This window comes from Eptatretus burgeri, chromosome 16 (genome assembly GCF_056783735.1).
Source record: "Eptatretus burgeri isolate ZD-2024b chromosome 16, Ebu_testis_v1, whole genome shotgun sequence".
Lineage (NCBI taxonomy): Eukaryota > Metazoa > Chordata > Myxini > Myxiniformes > Myxinidae > Eptatretus > Eptatretus burgeri.
Window position 1 is genome coordinate 27,291,922 of NC_140976.1, and position 16,652 is coordinate 27,308,573.

At 42.4% G+C, this 16,652-nt stretch overlaps 1 protein-coding gene across 3 annotated transcripts in view; it reads right to left on the reverse strand.

The window, feature by feature from the left end:
- Positions 1-16,652, reverse strand: part of ROGDI (rogdi atypical leucine zipper) — a 59,331-nt gene that overhangs the window by 5,560 nt on the left and 37,119 nt on the right. For all 3 annotated transcript variants that reach the window (XM_085859117.1, XM_085859118.1, XM_085859119.1), the window contains exons 8-9: positions 14,534-14,647; positions 7,227-7,276 (exon numbers count right to left, since the gene is read on the reverse strand). In XM_085859117.1, coding sequence (XP_085715243.1) covers positions 7,227-7,276; positions 14,534-14,647 — 164 coding nt within the window. The remainder of the gene's footprint in view (positions 1-7,226; positions 7,277-14,533; positions 14,648-16,652) is intronic.

The following is a 16,652-nucleotide window of genomic DNA, read 5'->3' on the forward strand; positions in this document are numbered from 1 at the left end:
ATGGCAGGGTCTTCGAGCAGCCATCAAACTTCGAGACTGGTCTCTCATCACCACTTTCTCCAACATCAACTCATCCTGAGAATTACTTCAAAGAAACTTGCTCTCCCTCATGCACAGACTAATCCCCTCTCATCTTCAGTTGTCCTACCCTTCCTCCTGCCCATAGTTCACTGGAGCTTGTGGCGAAGCAGTTCTCCTAAAACAACTTGCCTTTGCCTCATGGAAAGCGAATACAATTGAGGGTAATCTCAGTTCCTTCTATAAAACTCGTAACAAGTGTGTATCTACCCTTAGGAGAGCCAGAAAACATCATCTTTCTCATCTCAAGTTTGAACTCTCAAACCTCTCTCCCTCCTACAAATCCTGGTGGCATCTAATCAAATCTGTCTCTGGTGTATGTTCCCCCTCCATCCCCTCTCTTACCTCAAATGACCGCACTGCTGATTCCACACGTGAAAAGGCTGAATGTCTAAACTCAGTGTTTACATCTAAATCTTGGGTCCGAAACCCATCGCTTTCTGTACCCACCTCACCCAGTCGCACCCAACTGTCCCTGGACTCTGTGTCCTTTTCTTCTGACAAAGTGGAGAGCTTGCTGTCAAACCTCGACTCAGATTCTGCAACCGGTCTAGACCGCATCACCCCACGTGTCCTAAAAACCTGCTCCTCTGCTCTCGCTCACCCTCTCTCTGTTCTATTCACCCTCTCATTTGCTCAAGGTCATCTGCCATCTGCTTGGAAATCAGCAAACATTAATGCCCTGCATAAAAAAGGTGCAAAAACAGATCCCTGCAACTACAGACCAATCAGCCTTCTCCCAATCATCAACAAAGTTATGGAATCCATCATCGCTTCAGACATTAAATCCTTCCTCTTCTCCAATGGCTTGATTTCCGATCATCAATTTGGTTTCAGAACAGTTCACTCTGCCCTGGATATGCTGCTTCTGCTCTCCCAACAATGGATCAATGCCAGCTCTCCTCAATGCTGGACATTAAATCAGAGCCATATCACGTGATTTTGACACGGTCTGGCACCCTGCCCGACTCACCAAACTATCTTCCTATGGTATCCAAGGCCATCTCCACTCATGGCTCACAGACTTCCTCTCCTGTCACAGCCAACGTGTGGCCCCAAATGGAGTTCTCTCATGCCCTCTTCCTGACCAGGCTCGAGTGCCTCAAGGCAGCGTTCTGGGCCCTGTTCTTTTTCTAGTTTTCATCAATGATCTCTCTGACTCTGGAAAATCCTCTTTATCTCTTTGCTGATGACTCCACCCTCTGCCGTACCATCTGTCATCCCTCAGACCGGCAAGAAGCAGCTTCTCCACTCTCTGCAGATCTGGACAAAATCACAAACTGATCCAACATGTGAAACAGCTCTTTCAATCCGGACAAATCTCACACACTCACTATGTCTCTCCGAAAGGACCGTTTGGAACCCCACCCACGCCATCCCCTACCCCATCTACTTTCTCAACAATCCCTGGAAGAACTCCTTTCATTCAAGCTTCTGCATCTCACCATCTGCCATGATCTTTCCTAGGAAAGCCACATTTCCAACATGGCCTCAAAAGCCAATCACTGACTGGGCATCTTCCGTCATGCAAAGTCCTTCCTCGGCCCACCTGAGCTTCTGACTACATACACAGCTTTCGTCCGCAGCCTGATGGAGTACTGCTCTCCCCTCTGGGCTAGTGCTCCTGCCTCTCACCTCTCTCGGCTTCACGCTGTGGAAACCAAGGCATTTAGGATCATTGGTATCTCCCAAGGCGAGACCGAGTCTTTGGGCCTCTCACACTCACTGCAGGGAGGTCGGTGGTCTTTTCTATCTTCTATCTCCAGTCCCTCCCCCCGCCTGCGATACACCCCCCCCATATTTCCGCAGGGTGCTCAAGGTCCGCCAACAACCCCCTTCTGGTATCGATGCTCACCTTCATTCCTCTTTTTTTCCTGCCTTTGGAATAAACTCCCACACTCTCTTCAATCCCACTCTTCCATCCAGGTCTTAAAAACAGCTGTTCACCACCACCTCTTATCTTCCCCCATCCAAAACCACGATCTTTTCCACTCCCGCCATCCACCCCAAACTCACCTCCATCAAATTTCCTGCTTTCCTTCCTGAAAGTCCCTGTGGTGTCCATCTTGTATACCCCGTGTTCCATCCCTCTCCTTTCCACAGATCTCGTAATGTCTGTTCCCCACTGTTTTGTCCTTCCCTCTCCCAACCCTTTGGTCTCCTGTCCCCCCCCCACCCCTGTTGTGCGTTGTGTGTTAGCTCGCATACGAGCCTCGACAATGTATACAAAAAAAAGAGAAAAAAAAAGATCCTGGCTAAGATAAAGTGCATGTTGTCTGAAAAGTTGAGAATTCCCTTCTGTATCCATCTTGTCCACACCATACATCCTTCTCCTTCTGCTCATTCCTCCCCACACCCATTGTTTGTCCAAGTCTACCTCGATCTTGGCCTTCAATTCTGCTGTTGATATTTTCCCCCTCTCTCGACTGTTCCTTTTGTCCTGATCCGTTCAGTGTACTAATACTAGTTCTTCCACGAGCATCGACTATGCATACCATTTTTTTTCTAAAGCAGCAATGCTAAGTTTATCTACAGGTAGTTTACAAAAAAAAATCGAAACACCAATGTAAAGTCATTTAATAGGGGGTTGGGCCACCACGTGTGGTCAATATGGCCTGTGTGCACTGTGGCATGAAGTCCACTGGCACCTGGAATTCTACAGAAGGGATGCAGCACCATTCTTCCATGAGAGTCAATCAACTCACACCTGTTTGATGGAGGTGGAAAACGCTGCCTCGGGCATTAAGAATATCCCATAAATGCTTGATTTGGCTCAGATCTGGTGACTGAGAAGGCCATGACATTATGGATAACACCAGTGTCATGTGCATCTAACTATTGGGTGACCATGCTAGCCATAATTATAGGCAACCAGGTATGTGTAGCATTTTTATACATGATCCTAAGCATGCTGGCATGTTATTTGCTTAATTGACACATGGGCCACACCTGTGTGGAAGCCATTGCTTGGTGTCCCTCATTTAACCCAGATGTTTCCATTTTTGTCCACTGCCTGTACATTGACATCAACAAGTATTAACATCCCACGAGAAAACCAAGTTTAACCTCCGAAATAATTATCGATTACTTCCCTCATGGAAAATGAGCAACAATGCGATGCACCGATTTGCCAAGATGAAAATTTTAAATATTTTTTGGCTCAAATACAAGCATCTGTGTTAAAGAGTGTTGACATTTTGGGATATAGCAGCATACTGGTGGTGATAAAACTTTTGGAGACCATATCTGACTTCTTAATGTGATAACATAAAAGAAAAAGGAAGCTCGGGGGGATTAAACAGGCTCAAGGAAGGATTATACAGTCATGCAGAAGATCAATTGCCAGACAAAGTGAAGATGAGAGATTGATTCAAGTGTGGAAATCCATTCCACCACATCCCTACCTCCCTTCTACAAGAGGAAACCAGAAAGAGCAAACGGAGATTGCAGACCCTCTCCAAGACTTGTTTTGTGTGGTGTATTTTATGTGGCAAATAAATGGAAGGATGTACTAAATGACATGCCGTTGATTACAAATGAAAGGTCTATATGGTCTCGTAAATGTGTAATCGTCAAAGGTCTGAAAAGTTGTAAAGGCAAAATGGTCTGAAAAGGTCTAAATGGGTCTAAAAAGGGTCAAAGGGATCGAAAGGGCTTAATATAATGTTGAAAGGGTCGGAATTGTCTGAAAGGATCAAAAGGGTCCCAAAACGTATAAAAATGGTCGTCAAGGTATTAAAATGTATGATAGATGTGAAGGTCGAAAGGGTAGAAAGGAGTCTACGGGTCTTCAGGGTTCTAAAGTGTCTTCAGGGTCTAAGGGTTTAAAGGGTGTAATGGGGTTGAAAAGGTTTTTAGGATCTAAAGGGTTCATAGGATCAAACATAATTCACATATTTACTCACATTCTGAGTGGACAAACAAACAAATGAAAGAGAGAGGGGGGGGGTGGGGGAGAATTAGCTCAGAGAGCGACACCACAAAACAGAACAAAGCAGAACAGCACGAAGTTGAGCGTGTACATCCACCAGGCTGAACACTAAGTTTTGTATCCACTGATGGACTGGATCTGAACCAAATTCAAATCGGCTTGTTCTTGTCACCTAACCAACTCATTATCCTGTGCTCACGAAGCGAAAAGCAGGTGCAATTCTTGGTCTGATTGAAACAAAATTTCCACCATAGGAGCACCTCCTCCTGTAGAATATTTTAATGATAATTATGACGTTACAGGTCGTGTGGTACAGGCGCCATCTTGGGGAAGAAAAAAAAAAATGTACTGCCTCCATATCTCCAAAATCGTTGACTGCGCAGGGTAAGTATTCTATGAATACCATCGAGTTCACTTAATTTTTGTCATAACTCATACACGTTTTCAGATATCATGATTACATATGTATATGTATGTATATATATATATATATATATATATATATATATATATATATATATATATATGTATGTATAAGTTTTTGGCTCTATATCTCAATTTTAGAAATCAGGCCTATGTTGATCTTTTGACCTCAAAAATAATTGGTAGTTGAATTCAGTGAGCTGATATGAAAATCCTGTTCAAATTGCAAGTCAATCGGATGAAAATTGACAACTTTAGAATTTTGGCCTAAGTTAACCTTGCGAAACTATCGCTTGACCGTCACAAGGACAGTGCCTACAATCTATGAATGCTTTAGAACGATTGACTGAGTGGTTTGGGCTGTATGCGAGTGGACAGGCAAACAAATAAATAAACGAATGGTAACAAATCGACATCCTTGGCAAAAAATTATTTTGCCAAGTAACAAGCAAACAAACGGACCCAAACGCAATGCCCTCTCCTCTGGTGAGGGGAATAAGGAATTGACAAATAGAGATGGCCAGCTCAGTTGTAAACAACGAATAACAAGGAATCAAGGGAGGTGCAAAGTGCCCCTCCCTTTATATGGGACGGTTTCTCTGTATGCAATTTTAACACAGGGACTGAAAATTTGTTTCTTGGTTTCTACTGGACGAAATCGGCTGAAATTTTCAGAAGTAAATCCTTTGTACGTCAAGGTAATATGTTCCAAATTTCACCAACGTCCATTTCCACATTCTTGAGTTTTTAACAAAAACTCAAAATTCACGTTGGTGTCTGTCAGTTTGTCTGTCTGTTTATCCGCCTGAAATGTGTTGGTGCTCATATCTCAAAGGCTACACATTGAAACAAGCTGAAACTTGAAATATACATTGGCCAATACATATAATTAATGGCTTTCAAAACAGAATCCACTGAAGTGGCATATGTTTTGCTTTTTTGCTATTTTTTGCTCATGAGCCATGAGCTTGAGTTCTGTTGTTGCATGGTACAAGTATGCAATGACGGTGTTGTTAGAAGCAGAGACTCCTGAAGTAATCAAGGGAAGCACGAAACATCCCTCTCTTTATATGAAGGTTTCTGTGTGCGCAACTTTAACACAGGGATTGAAAATTCCTACGGGAGGGTTGCCCCCCAAAATAAGGATTTGCTTTCTTTTCCAAAACCACACACACAATTTTGATTAAACTTGACCACAACCTTCATCTCCCATAATACACCAAAGTTTGTTGACGACAAAAAAATAAATGGATATCTAAGGGGTGTACAGGGGTGCCTCCCCCCGCCACAAAAATGTATTTGCTTTCTTCTCTGAAACTACACACACAATTTTGATGAAACTTGACCACAATCTTCATCACTCGTGATCTACCAGTTTGTTCACAACATTACAAAAAATTAAATTAAATTAGAATAGAACTGCCACTTTATAACTACTGGCAGTGATGACCGGGTACCAAGACGTCCGGCTTTGATACAAATACCACCCTGCTTTGATACAACGCAAGACTGACGAGTTACAGACCGAGTAACACTAAGTGTAAAGGAGGATTCCCCTGAGTCTAATGAGACCCCACACGTTTCTCTACAACATGGGTTTCACAAGTTATGGACCGAGGAACAGGCCACGTTCCATCAATTTATTATATACACAGTTGACCATTTTTCCTGGGGCCATCATCGGTATCAATTGATTTGCTATTCCTGTACCCTCAAATGCATTCTCCCTGTTGAGAAAGCAAACGTTCCTGAGCTTGAGAAGAATATGATACAGAGCAGATGAGTTTTTTATTTTTTTTTAATTTGGTGAAAACGATGATCATGAGGGCTGAGTCTGATGAAGAACACCCGTGGAAGCATTTTTGGAGATGTGTCTTTAGAGAGTGTTCATGAGCGATGTCTAATAAAAAGAAGCTCCAAAACAAAATAAATTTCCTTTTTGCTTAATCATACAGGAAACAGAGCAGATTGCAATAAATTAAAAGGCAAAACCATTTTGGACATGTTCTCGACACTGTCTGAAAGGTCATAGAGGGCAGAGATACAGATGGAGTCATTAAATGGTGGAAAACACTTGCCGTTGTGAACATCGTTTCATCAATGTTATCCTTCATCAGCTCTCCCCATCACATTTGCTGTGCCATTTATAATTAGTCACTGCTTCCGTCGTTAGGTCGGTCGTTGTTCACATTATGTAGACATCAGCAGCAACATTCTTGGCCATTTGTCTTCAGTGCAATAACGGTTATATTCATTGTTACTGCAGCCACAATCAATGCAATCAGAAGAGTAACATTAAGCGACTTGGAGAGAGCAGCTTGCTATGTCCTTAGGCGGGCATATTAAGCCAGTAGCGCCATCTTCTTGTGAGTGCTAAAAAAGAAAAATGATCCTATGCAAATATCTGCAAGGGAGATTGCCTCAGAATCCTCCATTCGGCCGTCACACATCTTCCGACCACAACAGCCTTTGTCCCAGCGGCCATGTAAAGCAGGTTCCGCATGGCCGGCAGATTAACAACCGAGCTCAGCAATAAATTTATTCCTTGCAAATGCGATGCCATTCATGCTCTGAAATTTAAGCAACGATGCTCACGGGTCCAACTCTATGCAGGCGAGACATGACCTATTCATCACTGTGGCTGGCAAGAAAGGAGATTGCGTACAGAAAGCTTTGAGAAAGGCATAGGAAATATGAGCCACTTTGAATACAGCAACATAATACAAACTGCATGATTGTCAAAAGTCCAAACAACTCAGCATGATGTGTTAAGGAATGTTTTAAGGAAACTTACAACATTGCACCTGGAGAGTGGCATACAGAGCCCCCTGCAGCTTTGAAGTTCTGCAATGAGGAGACAAATATTCACTCAATGACATCGTCAAGACAGAATTATACACAACCACTCTGGGTCATTGACAAAGCTTCCAAAATAATCACTTGTTCAAGTTCTCAGACGACCAGTATGGGAAAAATAAAAAATGCAATTTGCCTTGGTAGATCGACTCGACTGATGACCGCATTCATAAATCAGAGATTTCCATACAAATGATGCTGCAAAACCATTCAGCTGCTTATTCATTCTCCACATGAACCACAGGTGCTTCAATATCGGTTCCATTCCACTTTTGCACAAGAAAACAAAAAAAAAAAAACGGAATTGAACAAACCTCGGGTTACAATCCATGATCAACATTGAGATGGATACTTCAAGAAATCTACAGTAAAACCCCTGAAAAAAAACAAACAAATGGCATTTCTAAAAATAGATTTCAGGAAGTTATCAAGTTTGACTTTCACCAAATTGAGAAAAAATTCCTGCCAGTGGGCGTAGAGTAACTGCAGAAACGTTTAAACATTAGCTTTAAATGAGGCTAAATTTCAAGGAGCTGGCTCACTCAGGAAGATAGTTACTCGCTCGACTTAAATAAGACATTCTACACAATGTACCAGTCGTTAAAGAGGAAGGATAAATCGTGCTGGAAGAAAATTCATCCATTCGCAAGCAGTCTAAATTCCTTGTGGAGGAAAAATAAAATGCCGAGTGCACACAGAAAGGGCATCCAAGCAGGATAGCTGAGAGCACGAGTTCCCAAACCCAGGGTCACAACCCAAACTTGAAACCCCCCCCTTCAAAATCCTGGTTTTTGAGGAGGGGGGGGAGGGTTTTCATGTCAAAAGCGTTTTCTCAGACACTTTTTATCGCAAGTACCTGATCCGACGATTTTTATCGTTTTCTCCAACAATTTTATCTAACCTGACATCTCTCAATCCAATCTGCTGTTTATCTGCTGTGGACATCTGTTTACCAGAATCCTTACTCCTATAGGACGTCCCCGACTTTGTGTCTCTCACCGGCTATAGTCACTTCCGATTTGATAGGCCTGATCCCCGCACTGGCAACCGAGTTCACTTTTCATCAATAACTCAGTTTCTCACTGTCCATGTATAGATCTTACACCTCCTAATCCCCAATACTACTGTACCTTTGGCTGAAACTGCCCCTCCATTTCAACCTCTCATTTGTATGTGTGTTTTGCTGTCCTCCAAACAGTGCCGACTCAATCCACACCTCTCACTCTCACAACATGGACCAACTTTGAACCACTCATCCCAACTCTATCATCCTATGTGGTGATTTCTATTTTCCACATGTCAATTGGCTGGGTGTTGGCATCTCTCTCACCAGCCATGGCATGAAAGCAAATGACTTCTGTGACTCCATAGGACTGACTTAATTCTGTGAACTTTCAGTCCCAGATTTCTCCCAATGGCAAGTCCTCCCCTCTGGACTTGGTGATGAAAAGCTTCCTCACAAATGTCTCCTGTTCTTCCTCTGCTCAAACTGGTTCATCTAATCAAATTCTTGTGAGAATCACCATCTCTCTGGCTATTCTCACTGAGCCGTCTCAGCACCGGCATGTCTGACACTTCACTCAGGCAGATTAGCAGGGACTACAAGCAGCCACCTCACTTCAGGACTTGTCTCCTCTTTCTACTGCCCCTGATATTAACTCACCTTGGGAATTCTACCACAAAAACCTGCTCTCTCTTATGCACAGATCCATTGCATCTCGTCTTCAATTAACCTACATTTCTTCCCGCCCACGGCACACCTAATCCTGTGGTGAGGCAGTTGTTTTGAAACAACGTGCATTCTCTTCCTGGAAGGGAAATTCAACTGAAGCCAACCACAGATCATTCCACAAAGCCTGCAACAAATGTGTGTCCACTCCGAGGAAAGCCAGAAAACACATGTCCAACCTCAAAAATGAACTTTCAAACTTCTCTCTCTCCTCTAAAACCTGGTGATACCTTTTTAAGTCCGTCTCTGGTGTATGCTCCACATCCAATTCACTCACTGAAAATGGCCCCACAGCTGATTCTGCTTGTGAGAAGGCCGTTTATGCCTCAATTCTGTGTTTGCTTCAAAATATTGCATCTCAAACACCTCGCTCTGTGTACCCACCATGACCAGTCGCATCTAACTGCTCCTGGAATCTGTCTTTTACACCTGAGAAAGTGTGGAGGTTTCTGGCAACCTTAGACCAATTCTACAACTGGATCTGATGGCCCATGGTCATTTGCCCTAGGTCACCTGCTTAAACTGAAGGCAACCGGCAAGGTCGGCAAGGTTCATGGACTCCATCATGGCAGTCGACATAAAATCCTTCCTTTTCTCCAATAGCCTCATCTCAGATCACGAATTCAGCTTCATACCAGGTCACTAGCCCCACAGCTTTCTGCAGGGCACATGTCATCCACCATCAACCCCCTTCAGGTGAAACTCCTGAATTCCAGAATCACTGCTCACTTCCACCAATTCGTTCCTCTTTTTTTTTCCTGCTTGTGTAACCAACTTTCACATCCTCTTCACTTTTTCTTACCTCCAGGTTCCCAAGAAAGCTGTTCACACCACAAACACCCCCATCCAAAACCATGAACTTTTCTACCCCTGTAAAACTCAACCCCCCCCCCTCCACCCTCCCTGCAAATATTTCCAGTTTTCCTTCTGAGTTTGGTTCTGTATCTATCTTGTCCACCTCATGCATCCTTGCCTAAGCCTTCATTCATGCCCATGTTCCTTATTTTTCCAAGTCTCCCTCTATTTTGTCCCTCAACCCTGCTGTTAGTATCCCCCCTCCCCTCCCCTTTTCTACTGTTCCTTTTGTTCTGTTACGCCCTGATCCTTTCTGCAGTGTAGCTCTTCCACAAGCCTTAACTTCCACAAGAAAAAGCCAGATGATAGAAAATAAGACATTCAAAAAAGTAGTAAATTTGAACATTCGTGACGCAGACAGAGTGTGTGCGTGGAACTTGAAGGCATTGGAAGGCATTCTAAGCGATTCTTTTGTCGGATGTCTCGCCAATAACTGTACGTCAAGTGATTAGAGCCCTTTGATTGCAGAATCAGTGGCTTAATGTCGTTTTGCAAAGAACCCCATTAATCTTCTCTGCACACAGTCTTGCATTTTGATGACCACAAGAACATTCCAGGCTTTCAGTTAGCTCCTACTTGGGCATATGGTTTGCAGTTCTCTCATGTCAAGTTTGCTGTCAGTTGACAGTACTCCACTGGTGTCTACGTATATCAAAGCAGAGAGGCTCCTGGGTAGGGTCTGAGACTATCTGGCAATTTGAAACCGATGCCATTTCCCATTGCTGGGGCCATAACTCTGCCCTTCATGTTGGCTGCTTTCATTCCCCATTCCCAAAGCAATGCCAAGTGATTGAGCAGTTTCTTTTTTGATGCATTTTGGCATTTGACAAGGTATCACACAGGAGGTTGTTAACCAAGGTGAGGGCTTGTGGAGTGGCTAGTTAGGGAGCTAATTGGATTGCAAACTGGCTTAATGATAGGAAGTAAAGAGTGGTTGTGAGTGGGAGGATGTCTTGATGGGAGGATGCAAGTAGTGGGGCACCTCAGGGATCAGTACTCAGACCATTACTATTCATAATTTGCATCCACGATTTAGATAGTGGGGTGAAGAGTAAGCTTTCCAAATTTGCAGATGACACAAAGCTTGGAGGCAAGGTGGATAGCAGAGGGGGTGGTGATCAGATACAGGAAAGTATTGATACTTGCATAGATTGAGCAAAAGATTGACAGATGGAATTTAACCTGAGCAAGTTTAAGGTGTTGGGGATGGGAAGGAATAATGAAAATTGAGATTACATGATACAAGGGATAATTTTGGAGTGTGTCACAGAGGAGAAGGATCTGGGGGTGGTAATAGATACAGGAGGTAAGTAGGCAGCGCAGTGCCAGGCAGCTATAGGTAAAGCAAGTTGGGTTTTTGTTGTATTTCAGAGGTGGATCAATTATGTGAGTCAAAGAGAATCAAAAGATAAGAAAAGTCAAAAGAGACATAAGAAGAGAGTCAAAAGAGGTGGTGTCAACATTGTATAAGAATTTAGTGAGGGCCACATCTAGAATATTGTGTGCAGTTTTAGTCACCACAACTTAGGAAGGACATAGATGCCACAGAGGGTTCAGTGCAGTGCTACTAGATTGATTCCAGGCTGAGCTAAACTCAGCTATGTGAGCGGCTGAAGGAGACGGGGCTTTACACACGGGAAAGGAGGCGGTTACGAGGTAACATGATGGAGATGTTTAAGATAATGAAGAGTATAGACAAAATAAGTGCAGATGAATTATTCAGCAAAGTAGACAATGATAAGACCAGGGGCCATAGCCTGAGAGTAAAGAAGAGAGTTAAGACAGTAGTAAAGCAGTGGTCTTTCGCTCAGAGTAGTTAATGCATGGAATGGTCTTCCTGGAAAGGTAGTGGCAGCAGACACAATAGACAAGTTTAAATTGGAATTGGATAGGTACCTGGAAGTATTGGAGGTAGAGTGGTATAGGGATCTTGGTAGGACTTTTAGGTAGATTGAGCATGGATGGGTGATTGTGTGCATTTGTGTGGAGTATTGGCTGTGTGGGTCTCACCAAGGGATGGTGTGTTTCTGACCCAAGAACCGCCTTCACCCACTCCCCTCCTTTCCCGGAAAGGACAAAAAAAAATACAGGGGCAATACCCCTGGTATACCTGGTAGCGGCTGGATAAGATAACCAGGGATCCACTAGTCGGCATGGATGACCAAAAAATATGTAACAAAGAAGAAAGTAAATACCTCTGAATTTGATTTTTCTTTTTAATGCCGTGAACAAACTTTGGTACATCACGGGTGATGAAGGTTGCGGTCAAATTTCATCAGAATTTCATGTGTAGTTTCTGAGAAGAAAGCAAATACTTATTTTGGGGAGCAACCACCATAGACTCCCTTAAGGCTCGATTTTTTTTTTTTTTATGCCATGAACAAACTGGTACATATACGGTGATGAACGTTGTGGTAAAGTTTCACCAAAACCTATTATGTAGTTTTAGAGAAGTTGCAAGTATTTGTGGACATATAGACGGATGGACAATGTGCCATCCCATAAGCTCCCCGGAACTATGTTCCAGGTGAGCGAAGACAAAAAAAAACAAAAAAAAACATTTTTTTCTATTTTTTTTTTCGTTACCTCCACCACCAAAGGTGAAGGTGGTTATGTTTTCACCCATTTTTGTGTGTTTATCTATATTTGTGTACAGAATATCTCAAAAAGTTATGGATGGATTCAGATAAAACTTGGTGGACAGGTTGGGTGTGTGACAAGGAAGAATTGATTCTATTTTAGTGCAGATATGGATCCGGATCCAACTACTAGACTTCTTTAAGCGATTCTTCACCATAGAGTGATCGGGCTAAAAATGGTGTATCGCACAATATCTCAAAGTTGTGGGCGGATTCAGACGAAACTTCGTGGACAGGTTGGGTGTGTCGCAAGGACGATTTGATTTGATTTTGGTGTTGATCCGAATCCGGATCCGGATATGAGAATTGTTTAATTTTTTTAAGTGATTCTTCACCATTGAGAGATAGGGCCAAAACGATATAGTACTGTATAGCATGATATTTAAAAAATGTATTGGGCCTGATATGTTCTCATGGATCAGGAATTACGTGGCAGAGGTACGCGCTCGACGGAGTGTCCTTCTAGTTTTGATATAAATTGGTTTGGCCTTGATGTGGCGCAGGCACGATGGCCCAAATGGCTTCCTCCTGTGTCTAGCGTGCGTGCGTGTGTGTGTGTGTGTGTGTGTGTGTGTGTGTGTGTGTGTGTGTGTGTGTGTGTGTGTGTGTGTGTGTGTGTGTGTGTGTGTGTGTGTGTGTGTGTGTGTGTGTGTGTGTGTGTACTGCAGCCTGCCTGTCATTGGTGTGACTTTTTCCAGCAAAGAGTGGAGACATCTGCGAAGTTATATCGAGTATTTTCCAAGGACACAGATAATTGATACAAACGAGAAACAAGTTTAGTCCCAGGACATTGCCTTGAAGAAAACAAACCCCCAGAGTTCAGGCAGCTGATAGGAAGACAGCGAGAGCTTTGCAGTACAGTGCTTATGAGCAATAATTCACCAGCCGGTCAAGGAGAGGACTCCAAGATGGAATGTTTTGCAAGCAATGCGAGATGCTCGACTGTGCCAAATGCAAGGGAATTGGGATATTTCCAGAGACTGCTCTGACCTGCTTGAGGCTCAAAGCATACAACCATTGCCAAGGTAGTAGGAGCACTTCGAGGATGGAGTGGCCAGGATGTGAGTTTAATTTACGATGGTATTTTAGAGCCAAACTAAACATCTCCCATTAACTCAGAAATTGTCCTCAGAGTATTTTCTTATGTAATGGCAGTCCACCTTAATAATGTAGAACAAATGCAGGTATCATATCGACACATCCTTTGTTCTCGGCTGGCTTTTCTTGCATGCTTAGCTTGCTTACAAAGTGATTCAGTCTTCTTTTATATGTGTAATATCACTGGCCAAACCTGCCAGCATTGTAGCATGGTTGAAACAAGTAAACACAATATTTTTCCAAGCATGTACAATGTACATGTTCCATCTGAATAAGTAGGTTTCTTTAAAATGTTTTAACCTCTGCAAATGCTATTTACACAAGATTAAAAATAAAACGTGGACACAAAATAAACTAGAACAGTACTCGGAAAAGCGCATACCTTCGCCAGGCTGAACAGTTTACGTTTTGTAGCCCACTGATAGGCCGGGTCTGCATCCGTACCTTAACCAAAATCTAATTCGCTTGTTCTTGTCACCTCCCCAAATCATCCACCAAGTTTCCATCCGAATCTGTCCACAACTTTTTGAAATATCATGCTATATATCGGTTTTGGACCTATCTCCCAATGGTGAAGAATCACTGAAAAAAATTCTCGTATTCGGATCCGGATCTTCGCCAAAATCTAATCAATTCATCCTTGTCACACACACCCAACATGTCCACCCATTTCATCCAAATCCGTCCATAATTTTTTGAGATATCCTACTCACAAACAGTCAGACAGATAAACAAGGGTAAAAACATAACCTCCATCCACTTTCGGTGGTGGAGGTAATGAGGGATATTAAAGACTGCAAAACTCAACAAAAATACAAATAAAAACGATATGAAAATCTGGAAGAACTATTCCATGTTGGACCACAAGAGGAATAAAACAAAAGCAGGCAAAGAGCAGACGGAACGCTGCACTGCAGGTCTCACCTTATTCAGGTTTGTCTGCAGCGGGTGCACCTGGTATAGTATGAGGCACAGTTTGTTGTGGTGTACGTAAAAGTTCACCAACACATCAGAGGGCAGTGGTGGATTGAACATTTTCTAAAGGAAATCGGGAAATGTAAATATCAGCAAAATAAATGAGGGAAATTGGATAACTATCAATAGAGTGCAATAAGTTATCAATCATATAACAGGTGTACACTGGTTTAAAAAATAAAACGGTTGGCAACAAAGATAATGGAGATTTTAAAAAAGAAAAAAAAGAAAAAGACTTTTGAAAGAATAGCTCAGCAAAAATAAAAAGGAAACAGAAAATGTATGGATGAAAATCAATTAATGAAATTAAAGAAAAAAAGGAATCAATGAGAACTTTCAAGGATGAATAAACATCGTGCAGTTAAACTTGCATCCCAGTCTGCTTGTATATTCAAACACTTCAGCAGGTTCTAATGGTATCTCCCACAAAATCAGTTTTGATTAAATAAAACAGCAATGCAGTCTTAACAAAATATAGCATAATATTAGATCACTGTACTGAAAACAAACAATGTCAGCACTGCCAAGCTGAAAACTCAGGGTCATGACATGTCAATTCTGCTGAGCTGAGAATTTTCAGTCGAACTTCAGGAGCCAGGGATGGGGGAATAAATAATAAAGACACACCGCAATCATGTCTCTTCCCGCCAACATTTCAAGCAAGTGGTGCACCCCATCTCACGTCATTCCCATCCCTACACTCGAGATCTTTTCAACCTGAATTAACCCCCTCCCTCTACCACCGAACCGTATTATGAGCAGGTTGCTGCATTTCCTCACCTCTTCTCCACTATCTCATCTTTTCATGTTCGTTTTCCCTCGCTTATTGTCGAACTGTGTGGCCCACTGCCAGCAAATTGGTATTTTAGCCTCATTTTCATCGAAAACAAAAACACAAAACAATCGACATCCCAAAGCATGCTATCCCACTTTGCATTCCCATTGGATCACTTAGCTAGTGACGCTGGGATCCCAAGTTTACATCCAACGTGACCTACCACTATGAAATAAATCACAAGTCAACAATGTTTCTTTTCTTTTTCCCCCCCAGATATCACATTTCCTAAGTGTGCAGAAAACAAGCTTTAAACTGATACCAAACATGACGACAGCATGAATGGTTCTGGAGCTATGGCACAAATAAGATGAAAGCTGTCTGAAAGATGAAACCGAACAATCAAGTGTTAAAGATAAACCAGCATCAGTGGGGTCATGCTTGGAGCGTCCCCTCTGAGTCTGGTAGGTTGGGGGTTCAAGCTCCAGCTGAGTCACACCAAAAAATTAAAAAATTGTACATGGTGCTTCCTTGCTTGACACTCAGCATTTAAAAAAAACAGGATAGAGTACAGACAAACACCCATAAGTCAGAAATAATAGCACAGTCTTCAATCAGCCTAATGGCCTCCTCCTTCGAAGTTCCTTGTAAGAGAACTGGTATTATACTGCAATTTGAGACTTCTTTGGGCTATTTGAAAGGCAGATGTTTTAATAAAAGTTGACATATTTAAAGAAGGTCCTCCACAATTTCAGTGAAAAAAAAAAATATCAATTTTCCAATTAGTTTAATTGTGTGTCGAGCACAGTGGCTATTTGGGGTGGACTTTTTGGCTGAGTTCTTTGAAATTTCTCCACAAGTCACCACGTCAAATGAATATTACTAATCGATATTTGAATTACTGCAGATGAAACCGATTGCTCAGGTTTGTGTGTACTGTAAGAAACTAATCTTAATTAACTGGTAAAACTGACTTTTACTGCTTGCTTTATCATCAATGATATTACATTTTCACTCCATTTCATCTTAAACGTTATTTGTATTTTTTAACGAACATTTATAAATTCTCAGAAGAGAACATAACATGTAAAAAAGATCCAAAGTTTTCTCCATCATTGACACTATCTTTCGCGCACAGTTGCTAGTCTCCGTCGTTCGTATGCAGCAGAAGGCTGCGTGGCAGCATAACCGGCTGAGGGTGCAGTCATGCTGCTGATGCACCATGCTATGCTGGTTGGGGCAGGAATTTGGAATTCGTTCATGTTGCCGGCATTAGCCATGCATACCATGGGA